We start from the raw sequence: 27249 nt of genomic DNA, 5'->3' as shown, positions 1-27249 counted from the left end.
AAAGGAAAATATATTCACTTTTTCTATCCCTTTTTGATTGAAAATAATGTGTGTATATATATGTTTATAGATATATAGATAGATAATCCAAAGTTCATAAATTCTGAGGATCCTATATTGTTCAGAAAGAAATGATCATAGATATATTTCTTATCAAACAAACAGAAAATTTAAGAGTGTTTTTCCCCCCTCCAATTGCTTCTTTTCTTCTGCCCCCTTAATTTTCAGTAATCATGTAATGAGCAATCTACCACTTATTTATTTTTTGAAGGCAGCACTAAAACTGTTTAATGTTTTGAACATTTTTTCCCTCATCATTTTACTGTAAGTCTGAATTTAAAAGTAACATTTTAGTGGCATCATATAAGAAATAGATAATTAACTAAGCAGTAAAAGTAGTAGATCACATACTATGTGAATATGGAGTTTTCTAGTTGCTTGATCAGAATTGGATCAACATTCAATTTTGCTTGATCAGAATTGGATCTACAATCAATCTTCCAACAATATCCAATTCTCAAAAATGCATAATTTGCTCTTATTATCTGTACTGCAGTTTCTAATGCATATTATTTTACTTCTTTCCTTGTACATCACCAAACATTATTATTTAATTTTATGTACATAAATGTATAAAATAAATATAATTTTAAACAGACTTGGAAATAGTACAGGAAATGAAAAACACCATTTCATCATTCAAATCAGTATAGGCTATATTAACTTAATTAAAAAAATACCATTTTTTTCCTCAGATATTCTTATGATGACTTATAATATATATGCACTCTCAACATACTTTATTTTAAAGTTAGGTAAAATAGATTCATGTGCATCCAAGCTTCATTAGTAGTCTCGGATTGGAATAATTATATTACTGTTATTTTTAACATATGCAGTTTTTTGTATTTATTGTATTTAAACTTTATTTTTCTAGGATAAAATTATAGCAGAACTGGGTAAAATGAGAAGCGAAATGGACTCTTTGAGGCATGAATTTCAGAATTACAGAACTGATTCTCTATCTAGGTATGTTCGATTGCCCTTGTTTATTCTTAAAATAAAGCATTATTTTCTATGTTTGTCTTTCTTTACTGAAGTTTCATTTTGTAAGTTTTAGAAAGCATACATGACAAGATATGACAACTGAATTCCTCAAATACCTGTAATATTAAAAATATAAGTGTGAAAATATATACAGGTGATACTGTTGTTTTCAAAATACCATTTGTTATTGAAAATTATTAAACCTTTCAAATCATACCAAGATTTACCATTAAGTCATGTAGGGAATGCTAGTAAAAATATCCAAAGAATCTGCCTTTATTTTGCTTATCATTTTTTTGAAATTTGGGGCCTCACTATTATTTGAGAATAAAATGAAGAGGAAAAATATTTGGTCATTCAAATATCAGTTATTCGGTATCTAATAAGCATCATGTATATTTTTAATAAATATGGATTTAATACTTACAAATGTACAGAAATGTCTATAAAATTTTTAGAAGTATTTTAAAAATTTTGAAAATTGTATGAATATTTAGAACATTTATTTTATTTATTTAATAAGATCATGTATAGTTATTTCCTCTTAAAAATAAAATGTGAAAAATGTATTTTAAATTTATATAATAAATGACTATGCTTAAAAGTGTGCAGTTAGTTTAATAGTAAAATCTTATCCTTAAAATTTTACTATAAAATAATCTTTTAAACCTGTCAATGTTATTAAATTCTTAGTTGCAAAGCATAAATATAAAATTTTCATTCATGGGACATTTAGAAAATTCATTGTGAATGTGGCTATGAGGTATACAGGACAAATCCACACATCATTTTAACTCTTATTTGTTATACAGAATACTCCTATTTGTTTCTGAGAATTACTAAACCTTTCAAATCAAACCAAGATTTACCATGTATCATGTAAATATCCCAAAGAATCTGTCTTTATTTTGCTTATCATTTTTTGTATTTTGGAGACTCAGTATTATTTGAAACTGAGCTTAAGTGAACACATATGGTTTGCTAAATAGAAAGAAATAAAAATGTCTTCAGTGGCTTCCCACTGCTGGAATAAAAACCAAAACTTTCCATTTTTGGAAGCTAAAATTAATGCTTTCAATATTTTGTCCTCAATCTGGTTTCATTAGAAGCTTCTAAAATTTTTCTGTGAGGTAGTCACATTAATGATACAACATTTACTCTATTCATGCAGAAGGTGTGATTTTAAACCTATTCCAAGCCCCCTCTATTTTAAGCCTATTCCATTCCTCATTCCACCAGCACTACAGCATCTGTCTCAAGCCTTCATTTCTATTCTTTTCACCACTGCAACAATAATCCTTTGACAATGTTAGACTAAAATCTAGTTACATTGCAATCAGCAATAAAATTTTTGCTTATTTATGCTAATTATTAAATTATTAGATTGAACTTTTTTTACTTATGTTTGTTTATGTATTTCTTCTGCTTTAGGCGACCTAATAATCAAACTAACCTTTCACCATCTTGGTCTAATTATCCTCCTACCAGTGGACCTGTTTCACCCAATAGGAATATTAATCTAATGACTTCAGAGTCTATCCCTACTTGTGGTGGACTTGCATACACCTCAACTTCTCCTTCAGGATCTCAGCAAAGTCAAAGGAGTCATGGAATAAGTAACACTGAGGAAAATGCAAATGTAAGACTAACACTTGTAAACACACTGTTAATTCTTTTGTGATTATGGTGATATAAAAAACAAAAACAAAAATTTAGACTGCTGTTGTGCATTTTAAATTCATTAAAGAGCACATAAGTCATGATTTGAAAAACTGTAAAATGTTTCAATTATGTCCAAATTCAGTTTTATAGTTAAACAGTTAACTTAAAATACAGATGTGAGGAAAATCACATTAGCTAATTCATAATGATTGCCTTCAGAAGATATTCTGATGTTTAAAAGAAAGAAAAAGAAGAGAAGAAAAGATAATGTAAATTTTAGAAGACTCCTGTTCTGTTTTAACTAATTTGTTGTTCTTTCTCTCTTTTCATCATAGAACTGGGAGAAAATGGAACAAGCTCGTGTAATTTCCAATGTTCAGCAAACATTTGATGCAAGTGACAATGAATGCAGTCAAGATGAAGGAGAAAATATATTTGAAGCTATGGACATATTATCACCTTCAGGGCATACAGACGCACAAACTCTTGCTCTTATGTTGCAGGAACAACTGGATGCAATTAATAATGAAATAAGGTAAATGAGCATTTTTAGATTGAAAAGTGTCTTAATTAAGTTTGTTCTGTTTAAAGCAATTTAATCCTTATTGCTGTGAAATTTCAAAAGTTGTACTAAAGATATCATTAATTTTGATGATGGTCTTTTTATATATGAATATTTATTATGTCCATGCTTTTCAAGTAAAACATATTTCTTAAATAAATATTATTTAAGAGTATTCTTGAAACCATTTAAATTTAATGTTAGATGATTTTGCAAATCATTGACAGTTATGGAATTTTAATCATCGTGCAGAAAAAGTAATAGATAGTTACTTTAAATTCATTAGAATATGAATAAAATACATAACTGTGGATATCAAGTAAAAGTAAATGTTATGTTTTTTATTTATACTAAGTATAAGGTAACTCGGAAAAAGTCAGAGTGTTCAGTGCGATATCCTTTATTTCAAATCCTAGTTTCATTTATAATGTCAAGACCATATAAAAACTTCTGCTAAGCACATTCCAATGTATCAATGTTACCTGTTTTTAAATCAGCTGAAATGTATTTTTAGGTTTATGTGCTTAAGGGGCACAAGCATCTGACCTTTCACGTAATCTCTAAATGAAATCTCAGGGCGGTTTCATCTTGAGATTTTTGAAACCAGGTGCTTGAAGCCAAATTATCTGATCCACTGCATCTGACCAACATCTTGCAAATGAAAATATATAAAAATCTTATTGCTGTTTAGATGCCATTTAATTTTTCTCAAAAAGAACTTTTTAAATATGATACAAACTGATACACACTGTTTTTATATAGTTAAACTTACTTATCTGTCGTTTACAATTCACATGATATTTATAGATAATTGATAATTTTGAAAACTGTAAAAGTTTTTAATTGATTATTTCTGAATTATCCTATATTTTACAAATAATCTCAAATTAAATATATCTGTAATTAGAATAATGTTGCAAGAGCTGTATGTAAAGTGGTGGAATTTTGTATATGAATATGGTGATGTAACTAATTTACAAGAACATAATTAATTAATATTATTTTCGATATAACCTTTTGCCGCATATCTGAAAGCATACAATCATCAAAGCTCGTTTTTATAGTGTCGGCACATAAGTACCTTAGAGATGAGAAAATTTTTTTTATGCTTTAGGCAGATGCATTTCTGTGTTGTTTAGTTTTAAGAAGAGGTCACACTCATGTGGGTTCAGATTTGGAAAATATAATGAAGATCAAAGCATATATCACTACCACTGTGCTATTAATTTCTTTACACTAATAGTGAATCGATATGAAATATTATCATGTAAGATCTCCTATGCACCTGTTGGGAAATTTCTGAACTTTCTCTACACAGAAGAGAGATGATGATGTTTTAGAAAATATGTCATACTTTGTATGCAAATCATAATAACACTATGAATATCACTTAAAGAGTTTCAACCTGTTTTCCTTTTTAAATACTAGAAAAACAGTGTGACAGTCAGTAACTTATGTTTCAGTTCTGGTTATATGATTTCATCCAAAGCAATTACCCTTTCAAAGGACATGCCATTTTCTTTGCATTAAAGCTCTTAATGCAAAGATACAGAAATTTCTCTCTTGAACTTTAGTAAGCCCCCAGAATGCTCTGTAACTAAGGCTCTTTTAGAGCAAATTAAAAATTGTTATGGTACATGTTCTTAGTTTTTACATGTTTTGGTGTATTATTACTTATATATATCTCTGAGTAAATTTGTTACTTATTATTAATCCACATTCAGGTATCGAATCAATTTAATTTTTTTATGACTGATACCAATGATAAACATAAACTACCACATTATCATGACCAAACTGAAATAATGTTATCTATTGTACTATTTTTCAGTATAATAAATACCCAAAGATCTTGACAATACCTTTTCCATAACACTTCTTCTATGGGGCATCTTGAATTTAACTTAATCCATGCATATAGTTTTAATATGAGAAATATCTCTTTAGAACCCTTCTGTTAAATAGTAACTTGAATGTTTTGTATTCTTCTTTGTATAAGCCATGCACCTTCCTAAGTATATGTACAAAACAACACCATATTCTTTGTGTATGACCAGCATGAAGACTGTTTTTCAATTATTTTGCAGCATCAATTGTTTAAGTTTAGAAAAATTATTATAAATTAATCATTTGTGGTTATCATCATATTAAAGTTTTCAAATATTGCTTTGCTGTCTGTTTTAAACATCCATTTAAGTGTAGTTTTTAAGAGACGTATATAAAAATTTGTAACATTTTTATTTTTTGTGTTTTTAATTTATGAAGCATTTATTATTAAAACTTATCATAACTGAATAATGCTATGTCATTTCAAGATTAATTCAAGAGGAAAAACAAAACACAGAACAACGAGCTGAGGAACTAGAATCTCGTGTTGGCAGCATGGATTCTATGGGTCTTCTTGCTCGTGCATGTCCTCCAGAGAGATCTTCCCCTCCACAAAGTGGTCGATCTACACCAAAATCTCATCTTAGTCCCAACAGAGACTACCTACAGAAATACCATACGGTAAATGTAATATCTTTATGCTGTATCTTCTCTTATTAGTATTTAAGTATTAGAGCTTCTTTAAGTTATTATTAAATTAGCAAAGTTTTGTAGAGAGTTGAAATCAATTCATAAAAGTTGCAGATTTAAACATATATATATATATATATATATATATATATATATTTTTTTTTTTTGAAGTTAAGAATTTAACTGTTTCATAATGTTATTATCACATATACAGTCAAATCTCCAGTTAACAGAACTAAGGATTTGGTTACTATTGAGAAGATCTACTAAGTGGCTATGAACTTATATCTTCAAAGCTGATTTAGGTTTATGTATCGATAGTTTTCTTAGCTAAGCATAAATCAACTTTGAAAATAAGTCTGACAACAGTGTAATAACTTAAGCAATATAAAAAATAATTTTATGTAACTATTTAAAATGAATTAATACGTAATAAAAAATAAATTCACAAATCAGATGTAATCTGTTTTCCATTTTTTTTCCACTTTAATTAAGAAAATGTTGGTAGGCATATGTATCCTGTTAAATGAATTACTAACAATAGCCTCCCAACGCACTTTATTTTTGATGGCATGTTTTTGCTAGTACAGTCTTTTGAAGATTATATTTTCTTTCTTCTTCTTCTTTTTTTTTTTTTTTTTTTTTTATTTTTATACAGAAAATTTAGCTAGACGTGTAGCTTGTTAAATGAATTACTGTTAATAATTTCTCAAAACACTTTGTTTTTTTAATACTATATGTTTTTGTTAGGATAGTCTTTTCAAGAAGAATTTTCAGCTTGCTGGTCATAATGAGTTCGCCAGAATGTCTGTGATTTAAGAAGTAATTTTTATGTGGCTCAGTGCATATTTGCTATTAGCATAGGATTTACTTTGTCATCAGCAGTGAAAGTGATAACAGGCTGCAAGTTATTAATTATTTTATTGTCAATTTTAGTATAATTTTTCTAATGTAATTAATTTTTAAAAGTAGCTATATATGGTATTTTATTCTTTGTGGTAGTTATGGCATATGATATAATCTGCATAGAACACAAAAAAGTGACTAATTGTCCATGTGTTAAAGTTACTGAACAAAATGTCTGAGCACCCTCAAAATATTCCCTAATTATTGTTCAAAGAAATATTCTGTACCACGAATATAGCAGCACGTTTGAAATGAGTGATACTGAATTGGCTATATATATATATTTCTCTCAGAGAGAAGAAAATTTACTGATTGAAAGGAGAAGATTGCATATATATCATGTATTCAAAAGTTGAGAAAAAGTGCTTTTGATCTAAGTTATCTATATTTATTAAGTAATTAACAACCTAAAGAGCTAAGTGATTGAATCTGTATCTGAAACGTATCTGCAGTCTGTCCATTTCTATATATTTCACTGCTCATATATTTACTATTATAGTAATTAAACAAGTAGATATCCATATATATATCTTGCTTTATTTGGACATGACATTAATTTCATATGATTAGTCATTTCAAATATCCCCTTAACATTCTTTTTTACATCTATCTGTTGTACATAGAAAAATTATGTGTAACAAAATTATGTACAACAAGTGAAGTAAAAGAAGTATTTTTTATACTTCTATTTACTTTCTATTTAGAATTGCTTTCCCCATAAAATTTCTCATAACCTTTTTCATAATTCAAATATAGTAAAAGTCAAATATTATCACAATAATCCCAATGCTGATAAACCCTTAGTCAGTCATGTGAACTTTGAGACACAAAGGCCACTTAGTGACTTAAAGCGCCATTTATGAGGTGGTTGTTTTCACAAAGATGTAATTTGTAGGATGAAGAAATACTAATAAAATTTCTTGCAACTGACTATAAATGAAATTTAAATATTTATTCTTTATTATGAATGCATTTAATAGATTTAAAAAAACTGGAAAAAATAATATGTGAAAATTAATACTAAATACAAAAATTGGTAAAATTTTGTTATCATTATCTAAATAGAGAATAAGATCATGTTTTTGTAAACAAATATTAATATTTAAAGTCGTTTTAATAGAAGAGAGATCAGATAAGTTGTTTTAAACCAAAAACATAAAAATTTCTGAAAGCAGAAATTGCAGCAGGTTCTAAATCGGTATATTTTGTATAAAGTTTTTGAATTTAGGATTAAGACACTGTAGACAAATTAGAAAAGAATTTTGAATTTTGGAAAGGAATCTCTCCTTCATTATAGAACAGATGTGTGATGGATAATATTTGCTACACAGAACAGGGTTCTGTTTTTAATTCTTGAAACTTTAAACTGGCACTTTTAAAATTCAGGAAGTATAGAAATCTAGTGTGCCAAATGGCATAGTGTAGAGGACATAGAATAAGTTTCTGAAGTATATATAGTTATGTAGAAGTTTTTCCTTGCATATATTTTGTGTACATTTTCTTGATTTATGTATATGTAGTAGTTTTTTTCATCTATATATTTTGTCTAAATTTTCTTGATTTCTAAAATGTTGATTCTTGCCATCATTAAATATTTCCTGATAAAGTTAATTCATTGTATTATTCCAATTCAATATATTCATCTTCTAGAACACTATCTCAAAAAGTTAGCTCCTATTCAACTTCTTTCAACTGTCTTCAAATAACCTTTTCAGATAGCTTCAAACCATAATGCTATAAGCCTTTTAACCCTCTTTCATGCTGAAACTTCAGATAACTCATAAAATTTGACACATATTATCTTATAGGCTGCATTGAGCTAAAAATTATTTCTGTTTCCAAGACTTAAAACATGTGGACACTGCAAATTGGGTGCCATTAGAGGGTCTGTTGGGTTCAAATTAGGCAAAGAAATAAGTGGGAAAGAAATTTCTTTTCGATGCAATTACAACATAAGTAATCTCCAAAATAGCATCTGACTTATTAAAGGTTAGGCGAATGATAAAAAAAATTGGCAATAAAAACTATTATGCTTTGTAACTTGTTAGCTTTAGGAATATCAAAACTGGGGGAAAAAATCATTTGAAAAAGCAATTAGATAAAAATATTTCCTTATAAACTAGAAAAGATCTCATTCTTTATATCTGTTTAGAAATAAAGGGAAATTTGCTCATAGTTTCTTCTTTCATGTGCCATTGGACTATTAAAAAATTATATCTAAAAAACACATTTAATTTGTATACACCAGAAATAGTTGAATGCTGTATCTAAATTGCATTTTTGATCATTCTAGAATATGTGATAGATTTCTTTCATATAGTAAACTTATATTGCAAACTTATTTTAATTGATGTCATCACAAACCAGCAACATACTGCATGTATTCTTTTAAATATTCAACATTTTCTAAATTAGTAGGAAACTTTAAGCACAGAATTATTTTTGTTTAATAGAATTTTCTTTTTCTTTTCTGTGTTTATTTTGTATGTTTAGATTTTATGTTGAATAATTGAATATAGTTTACTATCTGTTATGAATCCAGGTTCTTAAAGCATCATTAAATGGAAGTTATTTAAATTATTTTTACCATTTAAACATTAAACTTTTTTATTCAGGCTCCAGCATCAATGACACCTGCTCATATGTATCAGTATGCTTCAACTAGCCAACCTCAACTAGCTGATACTGTGCCACCTCAGGTATTCTAAGCATATCTGAATAGTCAAATCTGTGTTGGGAAAAATAAATATATTACTTTTATGTGTTTTGGACATTTATAATTATTTCATTCCTTAATTGGTGAACATGGTAGATTGCTAAAATGTATATTAAAAGTTTCGTATTAGTCTTTATAAACAAGATGGTACATGTTGAAATATACTGGTGTAATATATACAAGTATTTTATGTATGTGTAATAATAATGAAGGTTAATATCAAAATGTTCCTTGAATTTACTAGTCATCAACAGAATGATTTATTTTAGGTAGAGTAAGAAATAGATTAAATGCTTATAAATTGAAATGTGTTTGTTTTTATCATGAAGCTTTTTTGTGCCATTTTTTATAGGAAGTATTCAAGTATACAAGCTTCTCCTTTCATTAGCATAAGCATACTTATGCAGTATATTTATTAGCATACTTATGCAGCATACTTCATTAGCATACTTATGCAGTATATTTATTATACTGCATAAGTATTTCAACAGTGCTATTAAAATTATTATTTCTGTAAGACTTTTGAAACTAACCATTTTTTTAGGGCTAACCTGGCCACATATTTTTTAATCTATAGAAGCAATCCTTGGAACTCATTTTTCATAAGAATTTGAATTGCTGTCCTTTCACCTTAAGGTTGAAGAGATTGATAAAAATCAGTTAAAGGGAAGTCAAAGAAATAATGAGATATTTTAATGCTGTTAAGTTATACAAGGGTTATTTTTAATCAAGTTCTTTTAAATAAAACTGAGATAAAAGGGAAAAGTTTTAATGTATACAAAAGTTAGATACATACTACAATTAAGTAGCCTTCTAGATTAAATTATTTGTCAACAGTGCATCATCTGTACATGTATGTGTTTGTCTTACAAGCTTATTACCTACCTATTGAATTAACTTGCCTTGTATTTTGAGAGAGATCATCACTTTCTTTCTTCCTGTCTTCTCTCATCAAGAGTAATTTTTTATATATATCTCGAAATGTTATATTAGGTAATCAGGGCAAAATTAGAAGTATCAGATATATTAGAGCACGTATGGAAGACTGTCAGGGAACAAGAAGAAAAATGAATAAATAAATAAAATGACCAGTAAAATAATTAATTATTAAAATTAAATTAGAATAATTAAACAATTAATATTAAAATTTAATAAAATGTAATGCATTAAATAAAAGTATAATAAGCTATTAAATAAAAGTTAAATAATTAAATATTAAAATAAAGTACTGGACCTTGATTTATTTGGGTTTTGTCTGGAATCAAAATTTCACACAAAAAATAAGAAATATCTCAATCGGTCTCCAGTTTAATTTAAGCTTTGAATATAATGTATTACTTCAAGGGATGAAAGAAACCAAGACCATTCTTTTTCGAGCATACGAATAAAAATGTTAAAATGGTTAGAGCATCACTAATGAAAATACACATAATGTTATAAACAGTAAGAGGATATGAAGAAAATTTTAACGGATGATCTGTAGGCTTGAAAACAAAAAGAGAAGAGTTCCAACGTTTTCTGACCATGATCTCCTTGCAATATAATTCTAGCTGATAAGCAGAATATAACATGGGAAAAAATTTTCACCGAATCTGAGGGCTAGCTGAAAAAAAGTAACAAGTGACAATTTTCATCCCCCATCTTTGGTAACATCATTCCAAAATGTCTGCAGATGCTCTTTTTCATGGGAAGACACTAGTGTCAGAACAAAAAATTTACCTAATGTCATAAATTCGTTGTACTTTCTGGAGAATAAGCCTTTGACATGTGGGTGGAGCTTTTCTTTCCTTAAAAATCTCGACCTCTATCCAAGAGTTTTCCCAAAGAAAGAGAAGCTTGCATTCAGAAGTCAAAATCGATTTTTAATATAATTTTATTATTAAAAATAAAAATTTACCAAAAATTGTTATTCAGTTACATAAAAGAAGTGCCCGAGCTTTCTTATTTAGTGCTTCAGTGTGCTCTGACTAGAATTATGATTTATCTCAAAAACTAAGAAGCACTGGAGCCGAGCTATAATGGGCTCTGGTGCAATTTAAACTCTGCAGGCAATATCACTCATGCTCTCTTTCTTATAAATTTTAATCAAACTAGGATTTAGTTGCATTTTAGTCATCAATTAGAAGTCTACTAACAGAGTCAATTTTGCTCTTAGTGAGTGCATCGATTCCATTAAACATTTTTGCATACATGATCACATACAGAAATAATTTGAAGAAAAAGTTGCTAAAATAAATAGCATAATTTTATATGTATCTAGCTTTTGTGTGTATTAATTTTTTTATTCCCATTTTTATTTCCAATCTCTGAGTTTTGCTAAAATTAGCATTTTTCATTTGCTAGATATTAACTCATCCTCTTTTATCAGAGCCGCTTTGAATTCTGATAATGCACATAAAAGAAAGAAATGCTATTGCTCCCATTCAAAAAGAAATGGCTTGTGTCATAAGAAATAATATTTTGACAGATTCCATGGATGCAGTTTTCTAATTGTTGTCACTGTTTCTTGTAGAAGACAGTAATTCCAGGAATGTTTTGGAAACTACCTTGTATTTTGTTTTTATTTTAAAATGATTAATTTTATAATGCATATAACTTGTTTATCTGTTTCATTTATATCTAGTCATCTGTTTGTACCATTTTAATTTATAAAGTCTCTCTTGTTGCAGTACTTTCCAAATTAAAGAAGAACATGAATGATTCAATTTTTTCTTTAAATATTTGTTTTCATTTCCAAACAAGGTTTTTTTCAGGCTTGGGTCTTTGTTTCTTTTTGTTCTACATAATAATATCTTTTTATTCTTCAGATGCAATCTGTGGCTGATACAATGGATGATAGTCAATTAACAAGACAGTCCAGTCCTCCCACTCCTCGTTCCTTAAGGTTAGAAAGGATATCCCAATCATTACCTCAGAATCCCGATGAATACAGGAGGTAAAATATTGTTTTCCAATAGCGAGTTGAAGAGTTTTTTTTTAGTTCTTACATGCTTCATGTAAAAGAAGTTCCTATTGAATATGTATTCGTAATCATGAATACCATAATATGGCACACCGTTATGAATGTCACTTTTTAATCTTCTTTTAAAAAGACCAGAAAAAAATCAACTCTTTTATTCTGTTTCCATTCTGTTGTTCTTAAAATATTATTTATTATTATTTAATAATTAGCAAATACTCAGAATCAATATTTTGTTTTTTATTATTTAATAATTAGCAAATAGTCAGAATCAATATTTTGTTTTTTAATAAATTAAAATTGCTAAATAAATTTCTAGAATTCAAACTGACACCTTTTTATTAGTAGTAAAAAAAAAAAAAAAAAAAAAAAAGGTGCAAAGGAACAATTTCTACCGATTGTAAGAAGGCATGCAAAATATTTAGAAGCATAATAAAATTATGTGATACTGATCTGTATCAAACCAGATATAAATCTAATACCTTTGTTTGAATGAAATCTTTAAGACTTTTTTTTACCCTCCTTTTTTTAGGTGGAAATATTAAATAAAAATCAAGAAATCAACTTAAATACTAAATAGAAAATGACTTAAAGAAATTTGGAGATAACAATAAACTGAAATTTTCTGTGCATTTTAAGTCATTTTCTTATTTTATTTTACAATTAAAAATCAATTAAAGATTTTACAACTAAGGATATTAATTATAATTAAGGCTCATTAAGCTCATTAAGATGCTTTTGAAGTTTAAAGCAAGCCAAACTTTTCTTTAAGTATTTTCTTTAATTGATCAGATTTTGTAATATCAAGTACAAGATTAATACTTACATGGAAAGACTGGTGAATTTATATAAGCAAAAACTGAAAGAAGAAAGATCTATCTTATCATACTCATAAATAAATTACGTCCTGACCAAGATTTATATTCATTGTATTTATTTTTGTGAATGTAATTTATGCTTTGTGTAAATCAAAAAGTTGTTAATAGAAATGATGCAGTTTACTCTCAGTTTCATCTAAAAGTATGCAACTATTCCTAATGGTGTACTAAAGAAGAAAGTAATTAAACATTAGAATGCTTGTAAAAATATGAAAGAAAAAAAAGGTTTGTGATTACATTCATCATGAAATGGGAATGACTTTTATTACATTTATTATTATTTTATTTTATATTACTTTTATGCATTTGATTTAAAGGAACAAATCATTTGAAAAAATTGTTTCATTAAATATCATAATTTATATCCTTGTTTTCATCAGTAATAAAAAAGCAGATATCTGTATACACTCCAAAAAGGGGGAAAAAGAAAAGAAGAAATGTGACCTGAAGGGGAATGTAATAATTCTTTAAAATTGCATAAATTAAAAAATTAATTTTTAGAAGTAGATAGCAAGTATAACTAGTTTTAAATTATCAGAAAATCAAATTAAAAATTAATTTTTTAAGTAGGTAACAAGTGTTATTAGTTTTAAATTATCATGTTGTTGTTGTTGTTGCTTATGCTCACTTGTCTGACGTAGTCAGCCCAAGCCCATAAAATTCCTTGTGGTAAGGAGCGCTAGATTACGCCTGCTGCTGGCAATAGACTTGAGCACCATTCAGGTGATAGTGTGATCTAGCTCAGTTCCTTCCCCAATTTTGATGGAGAGCACCTCGGGAGGATGGGTCCAAGGGTCTCACGTCCCCTCTCAACTTCCCCCAAACCAGATGAGAGGACTTTCGGCTGACTGCATATTTAGAGTGCTGCCATGCTGCATCGACACTATACATTTATAAACATCCACGCCTTCTCTGGGATTCGAACCTGGGCACTTTGGCACTGCAGTCAGTGACGCTAACCACTATACCGGTTGAGCAGCTTAAATTATCATAAAACTCTTAATGTAAATTATGTTAATGCACAACATGGTTTATTGAAATGCATCATTTTTTTACATTTTATTAACATGGGCACCATTTTCCCATAAATGGCAATCAAATTCCAGTTGTTTTCTAGAATGTCATTATTGATGTTGTGAATTTGAAATATTTTTTTTGTTTGTAATACTTTTAATGGGTGTAGATAAACTAAATTCATTAATAACTACCCTATATCCCAATATATAATGTGCACTTTTAATATAAGAAATAAAATTGAAATTTATGAGTGCATGTTATACACTGGACATAAAAATTATAGATTTAAAAATAAAGAACAGATGAGTATACAAAAATTAGATTTCTACATGTACCAAAAAACATCCTTGCTGCAGCAAGATTCTCATTTCCTTTTACAAGTTGAATGACTTTGCATTTAAACCCAGCACTGTGTTTGTTTTATTTGGCAGGAGCTATATTTACTACCGAATGGAACACTAGATCAACTGTATTTCAACTAAAGCAAATGTGATTTACTGAAGCTTTCAATATTCACTTCATGAATCATGGCTTCAGATGACTGCAGAAAGAGAAAACATCTGACTCCTAATTCATTCAGGTTGGAAGTGAATCCTTACCCCAAATTATATCCCCCTTTTCTCGAAACCCTAGAATAACATTCTTCTCTTCATCTGCATTGAATACAACCCACGCTCTTTGCAGAATTACTTACTCCCTCAAGCATTTCCCAGACATAAATATTGTTCCCCTTTTTGCTTGTCAATTCAGTATACCATTGTTTGAAAGCCTGGGGAAAATCTTCTAATGAATGACTTAAAGGTAAGATCACACATGTATCTTTCAGGTTTCTTCGTAAAGGAAAGCATACATGTTATATGGTGAATATACCTAAAAATTAAAAAATGTAGTTTTAAATTATAGGTGTGGCTTATACATCAGTGTGCATTATACATTGGAATACATGGTATTTTTAATTTTAAAATGTCAGTCAAATATTTGTAATTTTCCTAAATTTTGGGTAATTTTCCTGTATAAACCATTTCATCAGTTATGTTTTCACAATGGAATCCCTTGGTGTAAATAATTTTTACATGAGCATCTTCAACAGATTTAGAATATAAGAATGCAGAAGACAAAAATTAATTAATTGAAGGATTAGATACTAATTGTAAATCAAATGTTATGATCATTTAGAAATAGTTATACCCTCCTAGGATACCTTGCATTATTATGCATTTTTAACTGTACTTCTGATCATTTTATTTCCAGGAATTTTTTTGTCAGACACATTATTTAAAAAAAAAAATAGCCTGATTATGTAGATAGAACTGTAAACCAACGTTAATATTATTTTTTTATGTTTACATAGTAAATTGTGTATTTTCTTTGTGCTGCTATTGGATTTTAAAGTTCTATGCCAGTTGTGGCATCTCAGCCTACATCTTCATCTATTCCATCTTCCACAGTTCCTCCAGATTTGCTCAGGTTAGTAACAAAGTTTAATCACTGAAATGAACTTAATTATTAAAAGTCAATAAGATTGTTTATCATTTCATGTAAATTTTTGATAAAATTGTGCTGAATTTACTGTAAAATTGTTACTAAAATGTTTCTTGTGTAAATAGCATGACTTATTTAACTTTAGTAATTATTCTGCATTGTTTACGCAAGGAAAAGCATTCTGAAAAAATCATTGCGTTTATATTTGTTACTTTTAAAAAATATATTGGCATAGAATATTTTAGCGAATTAGAAATGCATTTCTCTCCAATTTAATAAGCAATAAGCATGCTTCATGTATTTCCAAAAGTGTGAAGTTTAAGTACAAATGCAAATCAAATGCCATATGGCATTTGATCTTGATTTCTTGTATATAAAAATTAATACTAAAAACTTTATATATATAAAATTAATATTAAAAACTTTATATATAATTAAACTTTATATTCTTAATCTATATATAAACTTTATATATTACTTATAAATTTTTGATTAGTTAGAGCTTCAATCATAGTTGCATGTACATTAAAAGTGAACCTTGTCTGAATTTTTGTTTCTTGGCTTTGAAGTGATATATCATAGATTGAATAAAAGTATTATTTATATTTAAGTTTATATTACTAATTTATCTTTCACAGAACTCAGCTATGAGAAGAACATTTATAAATAAACAGCAGTAAAAATAAGACAATAGCAGGTTTTTAATTGTAAAAATTCAAAATTAAGTGAAACATTTATATGCTGTGCATGTTAATACAAAATTATGTGTACCTCTTATATTATATTAACTCATTTATAGTTAGGCATAATGGAAATAATAAAAGCAAAATTTATGTGAGAGTGTATTTTGCAAATCAATAGCACATTGTCCCAAAATAATTCTAAAATATTGAGGATAAAATTGTTAAAGATTAATAGAAAATTTGTAGTTCTGAGATACAGAAAAGCAAATTTTTAGCATTTTATATAAGTGGATAAATGCTTTACATAATTGTTTCTCATTTTGTGATGTCTCATAGAATATGAGGAAGAAAATAGCATAGAAGATTAAATAATAAACTCTTTATCATATACAAAAAGCAATCTGATAAATGTTTTGCCAAGTTTTTAATTGTCAACCTCATATTTACATAGTCTTATGAAAGCATTTTCTTATCATGTGTAAAGAATATTTTTAATGTAAATGCCATATGTTCAATCAAACATAAGATACGAAATCATAATATTTAGGAAGTATTTTCTAATGTACAATCATCTTGCAATTTACCCGGGATGTATCAATAGGGCCATATCTAACAAATATGTCTTATGACTATATATCTTAAAGCTTGAAATGAGCAATGGCCAAAAAACTGCATAAGTATACTTCATATTATCAAATAACTAATGCAGCAACAGACAAATATGTTGAATATAGCAACTGAATTCAAAATCTTTGTAGTCCAACAACAGTCGGCGACACTTAGCCGACGGGATACTTAAACAACACCAGTTAGCTGACAAGACATTTAGCTGACAGGGACACTTAGTCGATATGGATACTTAGTCAACAGGACATTTAGCCAACACAGACATTTAGCCGACAGAACATTTAGCTGATACGGACACTTAGCCAACGAGGGCACTTTGCCGACATGAACATTTAGCTAACATGACATTAAGCCAGCAATGAGTCTCGCTCTTCCCAATAGTTTTAAATTTTTAATAATTTCACATTTCATGACTACTTTGCTCAACACATCACTCTACATTCATTCCCATATAAAGTTGTTTCGCTCCTCTCACTAATGAAATTTCCTATCCCTGTCAGGAAGCTATGAAACTACTTTTTTTTTATCTAAAATGAAATTTCACCCTATACAATTACAGGTTAGAAATTGCATATTTATTAATCTGGGATAGTACTCCGGCACAGGAATTTATACCTCGTGGCCTGCGGCCAGAAGTAGGTTTGATTTATGTAATTACAGCAAAGCCAGAGGGCTATCTGCATAATGGGAGAGATATCTTTGTGGAGGACTTTCTAAGGAAAACTGGCACGTATACATGTTACACATGGGGAAAACCACGAAAACACCCATGCAGCCTGTTCATTCGCAGGATTCAAAATTCGGCCGAACTGCCAGTGTTCAGTGAATTTACCTCTCGGCCGCTTCCGGGCCTAACAGAAATAGAGTGATTGTTTTACTTGATATATAACCAGTCTCTTCCAATAAAAATTGCCTTTTTAGGCTAGAACTTTATAAATGCATTCAGGAAAATGGGCACCAAAAATTTCCCTATTACCATGTAGCTATGACAAAAACAAAAAAGAGAAGGAATGAAAGAGGACAAAAAAGTTAAAGTTAATGAAAAGCGAAATGAAAATTTATACGTTTTTAACAGATATTGAGAAAGTTACATTTTATGAGAAAAACATGAAACAATATAACGTATTATATTGAAAATTATGCATTGCGACTTTCAAAACAGAGTGCATAATATTATCTAGTTACATGACTGATCTAGTTAAATCTAACACCAATAGATGGCACCACATTACGGTGACTTTACAGGATGTCTCGCTTTGCTCCACCCTGCTTAGTGCTCCTCCTTTTGTAGATTCCTCCGGAGATTTTCTAACATCCGGAGTTTCATATCGGGAACGTTTTCGATATATGAAGAGTGAAACATGTAGTTTTTGAGAATAGAATTCAGTTATGAATGAAATAAAACCTTAAAAAATATTTTACTTCTAAATTAAATGTAATGCACCAGTTTAGTGCTATAAACATTAACTTAAGTATTTTAAGAGAGAGGCATGGTGAATAAAATGTTACAGAATTTTTATCTCAAGTATGATGGGATGAACAGCTCATTATAGAGGTCAATAATTTATACCTTTGCTTGTCTTAAAAATTCACTTTTTTTTAATTGTTTCTAATAACAAAATAATAAATATTTCAAAACTAACCCTTCACCACCATATGTTTCTATAAAAAGTATAATTCAAGAATAACAATAATTCTTATTGCATTATTTAAATTTTTCATGACAGGGAAAGGAAATTTCATTTGTGGGAGGAGCGAAACAATTTTGTAAGGAAAAGAATGTAACGTGATGTATTGAGTAAAATAGTAATCAAACGTAAAAATATTAGAAATTTGAAAGCATTTGGAAGAGCGAGATTGGAAAATTAATATCTTTAAGTAAACAAGAAAAATTATTAATGATATGAAAGTGTTCAAAAGAACCCATTTGATTAAATGAAGAAGCTTTACGGATAATTTTTGAAGATCCCAAATGTAATTAAGTGACCACCATACTCAGCTAAAAAAATTCTTTTTTCCTTTTGAAATTTAATTCATATTTCCTGACGAGAAATTTCAGCACTTTTTCAGTTTGGCCAATATATACCAAGCAGCACGATGCTAAATTAACACAATAATTAAAAGCACATATGAGATCTATAAGAAATCAAAAAACGAACTTTACTGATAGGCACAAAAATAACTTATATATTGAACTTATGGAGAAGTCGAGAAATTTTGTAATTGATAGTAAGTTTAAATAATTATTGGGTACATGCCAGTTAAATGTCACTGTCGGCTTAGTATCCTGTTGGCTAAATGTCTTGACAGTCAAGTGCCCCGTAGCTAAATGTCCTGACGGCTAACTCTTTGTGTCGGCCAAATGTCCTGTCGGTTAAGTGTCATTTTCATCTAAAGGTCCTGTCAGATAACTGTTCATGTCAGCTAAATGTCCTGTCGGCTAACTATCCATGTAGTCTAAATGTCCTGTCGGCTAAGTGTCCTTGTCAGCTAAATGTCTTGTCGGCTAAGTGTCCATGTCAAAATGACCTGTTAGCTAACTGTCCTGTCAGCTAAATGTCCTATCGGTTAAGTGTCCCATAGGCTAAGTGATTGTTGGCCCGTCTAATAAAGGTTATTTTAGGTTTCAAATATTTTTGTAGGTAGTTTCCCTGTAATGAGCACTGTTTTCTTCATTGCATATCACAATTTTAATTTTATCTTACATTAAATAGAATTTGTTTCTACTTAGAATAATTTTAAATTACATATGCTCATAATACATAAATTACATATTTTTATGAAGATACTTTAGTAACCAATTCCTGTTTGTATTTATATATAACTAGTTAAATAATAAGCTGAATGTACAGAAATCTAATACACAGTCATCTACTGTAATAGAAACTTTAATAATAATAAAAATTTTATTTCATACAACTTAATTTTTATATAGATAAGCTCATAACATAATTAAGTGTTAGATAATTTTATGAAATTTTTTGTCTCTTTTAATTGCAGCAATACTTCCCCTTTTCGACCAACAGTTGACAGTAGTTTACTAAATGCTACATCACCCATTAGTTCTGTTAATTCATCTCAGGATTCATTGCATAAAGCAGCAGCAAAGAAGAAAGGTTTTAAGTCATCATTAGGAAGATTTTTTAGTAAAAAGGAAAAAGTTAAAACCAAGGAAGCTTTGAACAAAGAACTTATGGCCCAAGGTAAAGTAATATAATAAAAAATAATAAATTTTTTATAAGATTTAAAATGATGCTGTAAATAATAATTTTTTTTTTCTATTTATTATCAAGCCTTGAAATAGTTTTCTGTCTAACCAGAATGTATGATTTACTCTTAGCTTAATATCTTAAGCAAAGCTAAAGAATTTCTAATTGCAATCTTAGCTGAGAATTGTTTAAATAAAAAAAAATAATTGAAGAATTCTTAGAAAGCTTAATTTCAAGATATATTAAACTTCTGATTTCCAGACTTATATCTTCTGATTGGGTGCTGAAGCAAAATAAAGTGTAGTTATTTACCTTTACATATTAATGTTACTTAGACGTGCTGATCAGAATTTTCTTTGCTACTGGAACTTGCAAAAGATATGAATGAATATACATAATAAATGTCTATAAAAAGCATATATATATATATATATGTAATAAAACAAATTTAGAGAAGTACTGAAGTGGGAGCACTGAGATGCAGAAACACAGAAATACTGATTGTGCATCACATAGAGAGGACAGATCATAGATCCATGTTGAAGAAGAAGAATTTTGATTGCATAGAATGCTAATCCATAATGAATAGGAAACTTGGCAGTCGAGGCAGATTAAATTCCATTTTTATTTAAATTCACATTTGTGGCCACAGTTTATTTGGTACTCTAATCGCACCTACATTCCAGAACATTTACATTTTTAAAAACTGATGCAATAGGAAAAGGGTGAGGAAAAAAGGCGTCCAAGCAGCACCAAAGTTTAAGTTAAAAGTATGCAATAATCGAGTATGGAAGTTTACCAGGAGAAGGTTTTGGTTAAATTTAGAAAAGTTTCAGTTCCCAAGAGTTCTCAAGTTTCGAATAAGCTATATCATTAGCATTATGCAAGCCATATGACATAGATTAATCTAGAAAGGGTGCAGTTCAGGAAAGTTATTATTTTTAGAAGAGAGAGATTGAATATTCAAAATGAGGACTTATTTAATTAACTTGTGATGCATATATTACAGAAAATTTTCAACCATTTGAAAGCTTGAAACAAAATAATGCAGAACATCTGCTTTAGAGGCATAGTATTCATTAAGAGTTCCTAACACACTTTTATTTTCTATGGAAAAATTAGGATTATGAGGTATTATGAGTTGACCATAAACCTGAGTCTTGTAGGAATAAGTACAATTCAAGTCTTAATTAAGGCTAACAGAACAAATGGCAACTAATTAAAAGAACTTAGTGAATGATTGCACAGGAAGGCAGATATTTGTTGGCAAGTTATTGCCATATCTTGACATCAACAGACTTCTTAATACTAGTTTCTTCTTTCTTTTCCTTCTGTGCTATTTATGTCATGGATTGTAAAATAAATAAATAAATAAATAAATAAAATAAAGCAGTTCTATTTCTGATATTATTCTCTATACATCTGGCTGATTTAAAAAGTTAAATCTTTCATTCTGATATATTAAATGAGTTGTGTAAAAAATTGTTTCTGCACATTCAAAAATGAAAATATCACTCAAAAGTAGCTACTGAATCCTCTATAGGTTATTCAGAAATGGTTGATAAACCCAGTTTTGAATATCCAAAGCAAATTTTCTGATAAGATTTGGTGTACTAATGAAAACTATTATTTTACTCCAATGGCTTGACAAAAAGCAGTTGTTCATTAAGTATACAGCCTGTACTTATTAAAGTAAGTTATCACATTTTTTATGCTTTTGTAGTCAGAGCTGGCAGAAGTGGGCCTGCAAGGCCTTCTTTGCAGGCAGGCGCCATAACCAAGAAAAAGGCACCGATCGGCTGACGACACAGAGCTCTTTTTTTTTAATGCAGAAGAATGTGCATCATCATCATCTTTTTTTAATGCGAAAGAATGTGATGATCTAAGCATGGAATCAAATGAATCTGAAGTTAAAGATTATTCAGATAATTCGATAGATGAGACTGGCATAAATGAAAATTCCTTTCTTTATATAGATTTTGATAATCCTGATAAGTGGCCAATTCTTAGCGACAAAGTGAGAATGACTTTGTCTGAAATGGGGGCCTCTTCGAAAGAAAGGTTTAATGTATCCAAAAAGTAATAATGAACGTAAATTTAGTGATACATATTGCAACAGAAAAATGGGAAAGGGAGAATTAGTTCCCTGTTCATAGCTATTACATTCCATAAGTACAAATTCTGTTTTTCACTTCTGTTGCAAGATATTTGCATCGATTGACAGTAGTAGCCTTGTAAAAGGCTATAATGATTGGATAAATGTATTTAAAGCCTTGCACATAAGGGGCATGCATTTAAAGGCATGAGACTAGTAGAGCACATATGAAAAATTTCTTAAAAGGGAAAGAGCTTGAGAAAAACTTGAAAAATATAATAACAATTGATTTCCAGATACATGAGAGGTATGAAAATGAAAAAAAAAATATGGTCAAATGTGTTAGGAAGACTGATTGAGATCACAAAATTTCTTGGCAGCCAAAATTTAGCCTTTCGAGGCTGTCTGATGTACTGTACCTAAAAGACAACAGAAACATCTTAAAATTAGTGGAATTGTTTGCAAAGTTCTACCCAATTATGGAATTTCACACATAAAGAGTATTACAACTAACTAAAGGTAGCAACAGGCAAAGTTTATTATTTAAGCAAAGATAGTCAAAATGAAATGCTGCAAATGTGGGAGGAATACCTTATAATATCTTGAAAATAAATTCTCATGCGTTTTATCTTCCTTGTGAAGCTCATAGCTTAAATTTAATGATTAATAATGCAGCAAAGGTGAATGCAGATACAGTCACTTTTTTTTCAACAATTTAAGAATTATACAATTTATTTTCTTCTTCTCCTAAGCGATGGACAGTTTTTGAACACATTTCTAGTTTAACCTTAAAACCCCTCTCAAACACTGGATAAGAAAGCAAAATTAGGAGAAATCTATAACACTCTTTTTTAAATATCCAAAGGTGAATGCTTTTCAAAAGAAGTGCAACATAAAGCACGAAGTCTGTTTGAAAATCAAGAATTATAACTTTATTTGTTCCTTGATACTTTGACACGATTTGCTTAACAGTATAAGGTATTTCTCCCACCATCTTAGTATGCCTTTTTTGTGTGGTGATCTGCATGCTGGGCTCAAATTCCAGAGGTTCGTGGTTCGATTTCAGCCAAAGGGTTTGCTAATTTTTCATCTTTTCTGCTTTAAAAATAACCTAATGACTCTACAGTTGTGCCCGAACTAAAAGGGTGGTGGATGATGACTCTCCACAGCCAGGGTTTGGTGATTGGGTCCACTAAACATCCCAGTCGCCCTTTAAAAGGGGCAGTATATAAGGTATTTATCCCGCTTTCTTGGCGTGCTTTCATGGTGTAGTGGTATTCCAGAGGGCGCTGGCACCCTCTGAAATACCACTACACCACGAAATGCTGGGCTGGCAATTCACCACGAGATGCTGGGCGATTCATCACTACACCCCGAGATGCTGGGCGCGTATTCCAGAGGTCCGCGGTTCGATTCCCGGCAAAGGCTTTGCATATTTTTCACTTCTTCTCGTTTCAAAAAATACCTAATGTCTCCACAATGGTGCTTGAACTAAAAGTGTGGTGAATGAGGATTCTCTTCATCCAGGATTTAGTGACTGGGTCTCCTAAACCTCAGTCGCCTTTTAAAAGGGGGAGTACATAAAGTATTTCTCCTGCCTTCTTCATATGCCTTCGGGGTATGGAGGACTGCACACTGGGCACGTATTCCAGAAGTCCGTGGTTCGATTCCCGGCGAAGGCGTTGGTTACTTTTCATCTCTTCTGCTTCCAAAAATACCTAATGTCTCTACAACAGAATTAATCCTATCACCAAACAATTACAAGAAAGTGGTTTAAGTATAACAGTAGCCTTAAAGGCAATAAGTAACTTCAAAATATTCATTGAAGAATATAGAAGTATTCTTGAGAAAGCCGAAAACTGAGTGAAGAAGTGGATGGCAAGCCATAGTTTAAAACTTTTGGAAGAAGTCCGGTGAAGTAAAAAAACGAGCTTGCTCACGAATCCCCTTAATCTCTAGAAGAGAGGTTTAGGGTAAATGTCTTTTTTTAGAATTTCGGATAATGCTTGGATATCATTAAATGAAAAATTTGATGCAATGAAAAATCGATGAGATAATTTCAGTTTTCTGGGTAATTTATCAGAAATCGATAATGCAAATTTGAAAATAAAATGCAGTAAATTAGAAAAATGTTTTAGTAGGGTGACAATAAAGATATTAATGCAGAAGACCTTCTATGATGAAATAGTAGCTTCGAAAGACATTTTTACAGCCAATATAAATGACCCATTTGATATTCTGAACTTAAATTGTGTCAAATAATTTGTGCATCCCGAACTTAAAGATCATATTGAAAATAATACTTAGCATTCTTGTTAGTGTTGCTAGTAACGTAAGACCATTCTCCAAATTAAAATTGATCAAGACTTATTTACAGTCAAGCATATCGCAGTAAAGACTCATAAAACTAGCTTTGATTGCCATTGGAAATGAAATCTGCCATGAGATAGATGCAAAAGAAATTATAGAAAAGTTTAAGGATATGAAATGAAGAAAAATAAATTATTCTCGATAAATTGTTAAAAAAAAAATTCAAATGATGATTTCTTCAAAACTTCCTTCTCCTGTACAAAAATTTAAAAAAAGGGAGATGACATCAGCTATCTTGCAGGTGGGCGCCGGATGACCTTGCGCCGGCGCTGCTTGTAGTTATTCTTACTATCCCTCCTGATCTTAACCTAAGTCAGAGCGGGTTCGTATATTTTATCATGGTCAAAAGGCACTTGTCATTCACCAAGGCCTTGGACACCTTATAGGTATGAGTTTGTACACTGTAGTTTGTGTGTACATTTGTAGTTTCCAAATTTGAATAAGGAATGTACTGGAGGACAGATCTAAGTGCCTTCTACTCCTTTTTTCCTACCACCAGTTTTTTTAGGATGTTTCTGGCTTAGTAGTATTTTAAGTGCTTACATGCCACAAAGACATTATGCATTTACAAACATTTATACCTTCTATATTTTTCAAACCTGAGCCCAACAATATGACAACAGGTACTGCTGAAGAGGGAGGCATTTTTTATGTTTTATTTATATTAAAGTTTATTTATTATAATTTATTTATTATTAAAACTATTTACAGTATACATTTAATTCAAACAGTGTTAGTTGCTTATATGTATTTACGTTAAAGCAGTTAGTTATGTACAGATGTTTATATTAAATCAAAATGTTACAATTTAACTAATATTGCATCATATTCATTAAAAACAACTTTGTTTTCAAAAATGCATTTTGTTACCATTTTTTGTATATTTAGGTTCAGGTTTTGTAGATAGTGAAGCTTCCACACCATGTGATCCAGTACCACCATCTGGCAGTATCGTTCAAAAAGCTGAGTTCTGTCGAAGAGCAAACAAAAGGTAAGAAATTATTTTTGTACATTAATCAAGTAAAAAAATTAAAGTATCAGTACTTAAATTAATACTATTAAAAGTAATAAATACAATTAAAAATTAAAGTATCAGTACTTAAAGTATAAGTATTTTAAAAGGTACATGCTAATTAGAAATATATTTTGTAAATGTGAAACAAACAGTGTAATATGCCTGCCAGCATAAAAGACATTAAATCATATATATATACAATGTTGTAAGACGGTATCCATGTAGAGATTTATTATTTGGAATATTTTCATAATTGGGCTATAGATTTGAAACAGTATTGTAAAATGAAAATCTATCCTAATATCATTTGGTTAATTTCTTGCTCAAGATCTTTCAAATATATGGCTAAAGATGTCCATAATAATTAATTAAATTCATAAAAATATATGAGGATTCTCGAAGCTACCTAAAATGTATCTGTTAACTATTAAACTCAAAAATAATTTTATTATCAAATTTAACTCAAATATTTTTACCTGCTTATTAATATGCTTAAAATGATATGTTCTTTTTCATTGTATATGTAACTATATGAGCATGATAATGTACGTTGTGCCTTTTAAATTTTGAATGAACTGATCAAATTTGGTAGTAGTAGTAGTAGTAGTAGTAGTAACGGAGGACGTGGGCACCATCCCCCTACAATTACGGTTAATCGGTTCTGCCCACGTCTGCCCTTATCTAGTATTTATTAATAAATAAAAGATTTTTACATTGCCATATAGTGTGCCATATAGTGACATATAAAAAAAATGAATCAAAATAAAAATCTTAAAGTAGTACTTTAGAGTCCTTCATGAAGTGTATCTTTGTAAGTAATTCTTTACAAAATGTCAAAATTTGTCCTTAGTAAAAAACGTTTGAAACTTATTCCTTCATTCTTCTTCTTTTCTTCGTTCTTCTCTTTCCTTTAATCTTCCTTTCATATAATCTTTGTTAAATCTTCCTTTCTTCTATCTTAATTTCTTTCCTCCATTATACATATATTTTCTTCCTATATATCCTTTATCTTTTTACTTAATATAGTGAATAAAAAATCCATCTTTATGAATTACTTGTTAACATATTCTTTCCACCTTCTACAGAAAAATTTAATTTTTCTTTTTAAAACCTTTATTTGTAATTTTATATCTTTTCCCTTTAAATCTTTTTCCTTTGAAGCCGCCTTCTTCTGCCTTTCCTTTGAAACCTTTATTTGAAATTTTATACCTTTTCCCTTTAAAATCTTTTTCCTTTGAAGCCTCCTTCTTCTGCCTTTCCTTTGAAGCCTCCTTCTTCTGCCTTTCCTTTGAAACCTTTATTTGAAATTTTATACCTTTTTCCTTTAAAATCTTTTTCCTTTGAAGCCTCCTTCTTCTGCCTTTCCTTAAACGATTAAGTAGTCCTTCATTAGCTAAATCATCTTGAAAACTACTTCTTGTTTCCTAAATCTTTAGTTAATCTTAAACTATGGAGTATCTTCATCCATATCTCAATTTGGTATAAAAATGTATGGATAAATAAA

The 27249-nt window shown here is 29.4% G+C and overlaps 1 protein-coding gene across 4 annotated transcripts in view; it reads left to right on the top strand.

Annotated features, from left to right (window-relative positions):
• The window catches only part of LOC118187783 (liprin-alpha-1-like), a 295871-nt gene that overhangs the window by 246616 nt on the left and 22006 nt on the right, over positions 1 to 27249 (top strand). For 3 of the 4 annotated variants that reach the window (XM_085819989.1, XM_085819988.1, XM_035358058.2), the window contains exons 11-19: positions 938 to 1029; positions 2479 to 2686; positions 3045 to 3244; positions 5587 to 5785; positions 9310 to 9393; positions 12218 to 12345; positions 15657 to 15731; positions 20057 to 20259; positions 25619 to 25721. In XM_085819989.1, the coding sequence (XP_085676115.1) occupies positions 938 to 1029; positions 2479 to 2686; positions 3045 to 3244; positions 5587 to 5785; positions 9310 to 9393; positions 12218 to 12345; positions 15657 to 15731; positions 20057 to 20259; positions 25619 to 25721 (1292 nt within the window). The remainder of the gene's footprint in view (positions 1 to 937; positions 1030 to 2478; positions 2687 to 3044; positions 3245 to 5586; positions 5786 to 9309; positions 9394 to 12217; positions 12346 to 15656; positions 15732 to 20056; positions 20260 to 25618; positions 25722 to 27249) is intronic. The other variant, XM_085819990.1, reaches the window with a different exon arrangement.

The sequence above is a fragment of the Stegodyphus dumicola genome, chromosome 7 (assembly GCF_044657685.1).
Source record: "Stegodyphus dumicola isolate Sdum_Otavi_A_Nest chromosome 7, ASM4465768v1".
NCBI classification, from domain to species: domain Eukaryota; kingdom Metazoa; phylum Arthropoda; class Arachnida; order Araneae; family Eresidae; genus Stegodyphus; species Stegodyphus dumicola.
The sequence above is the reverse complement of the archived record's forward strand: the minus strand, read 5'-3'. Positions and strand labels throughout refer to the sequence as shown.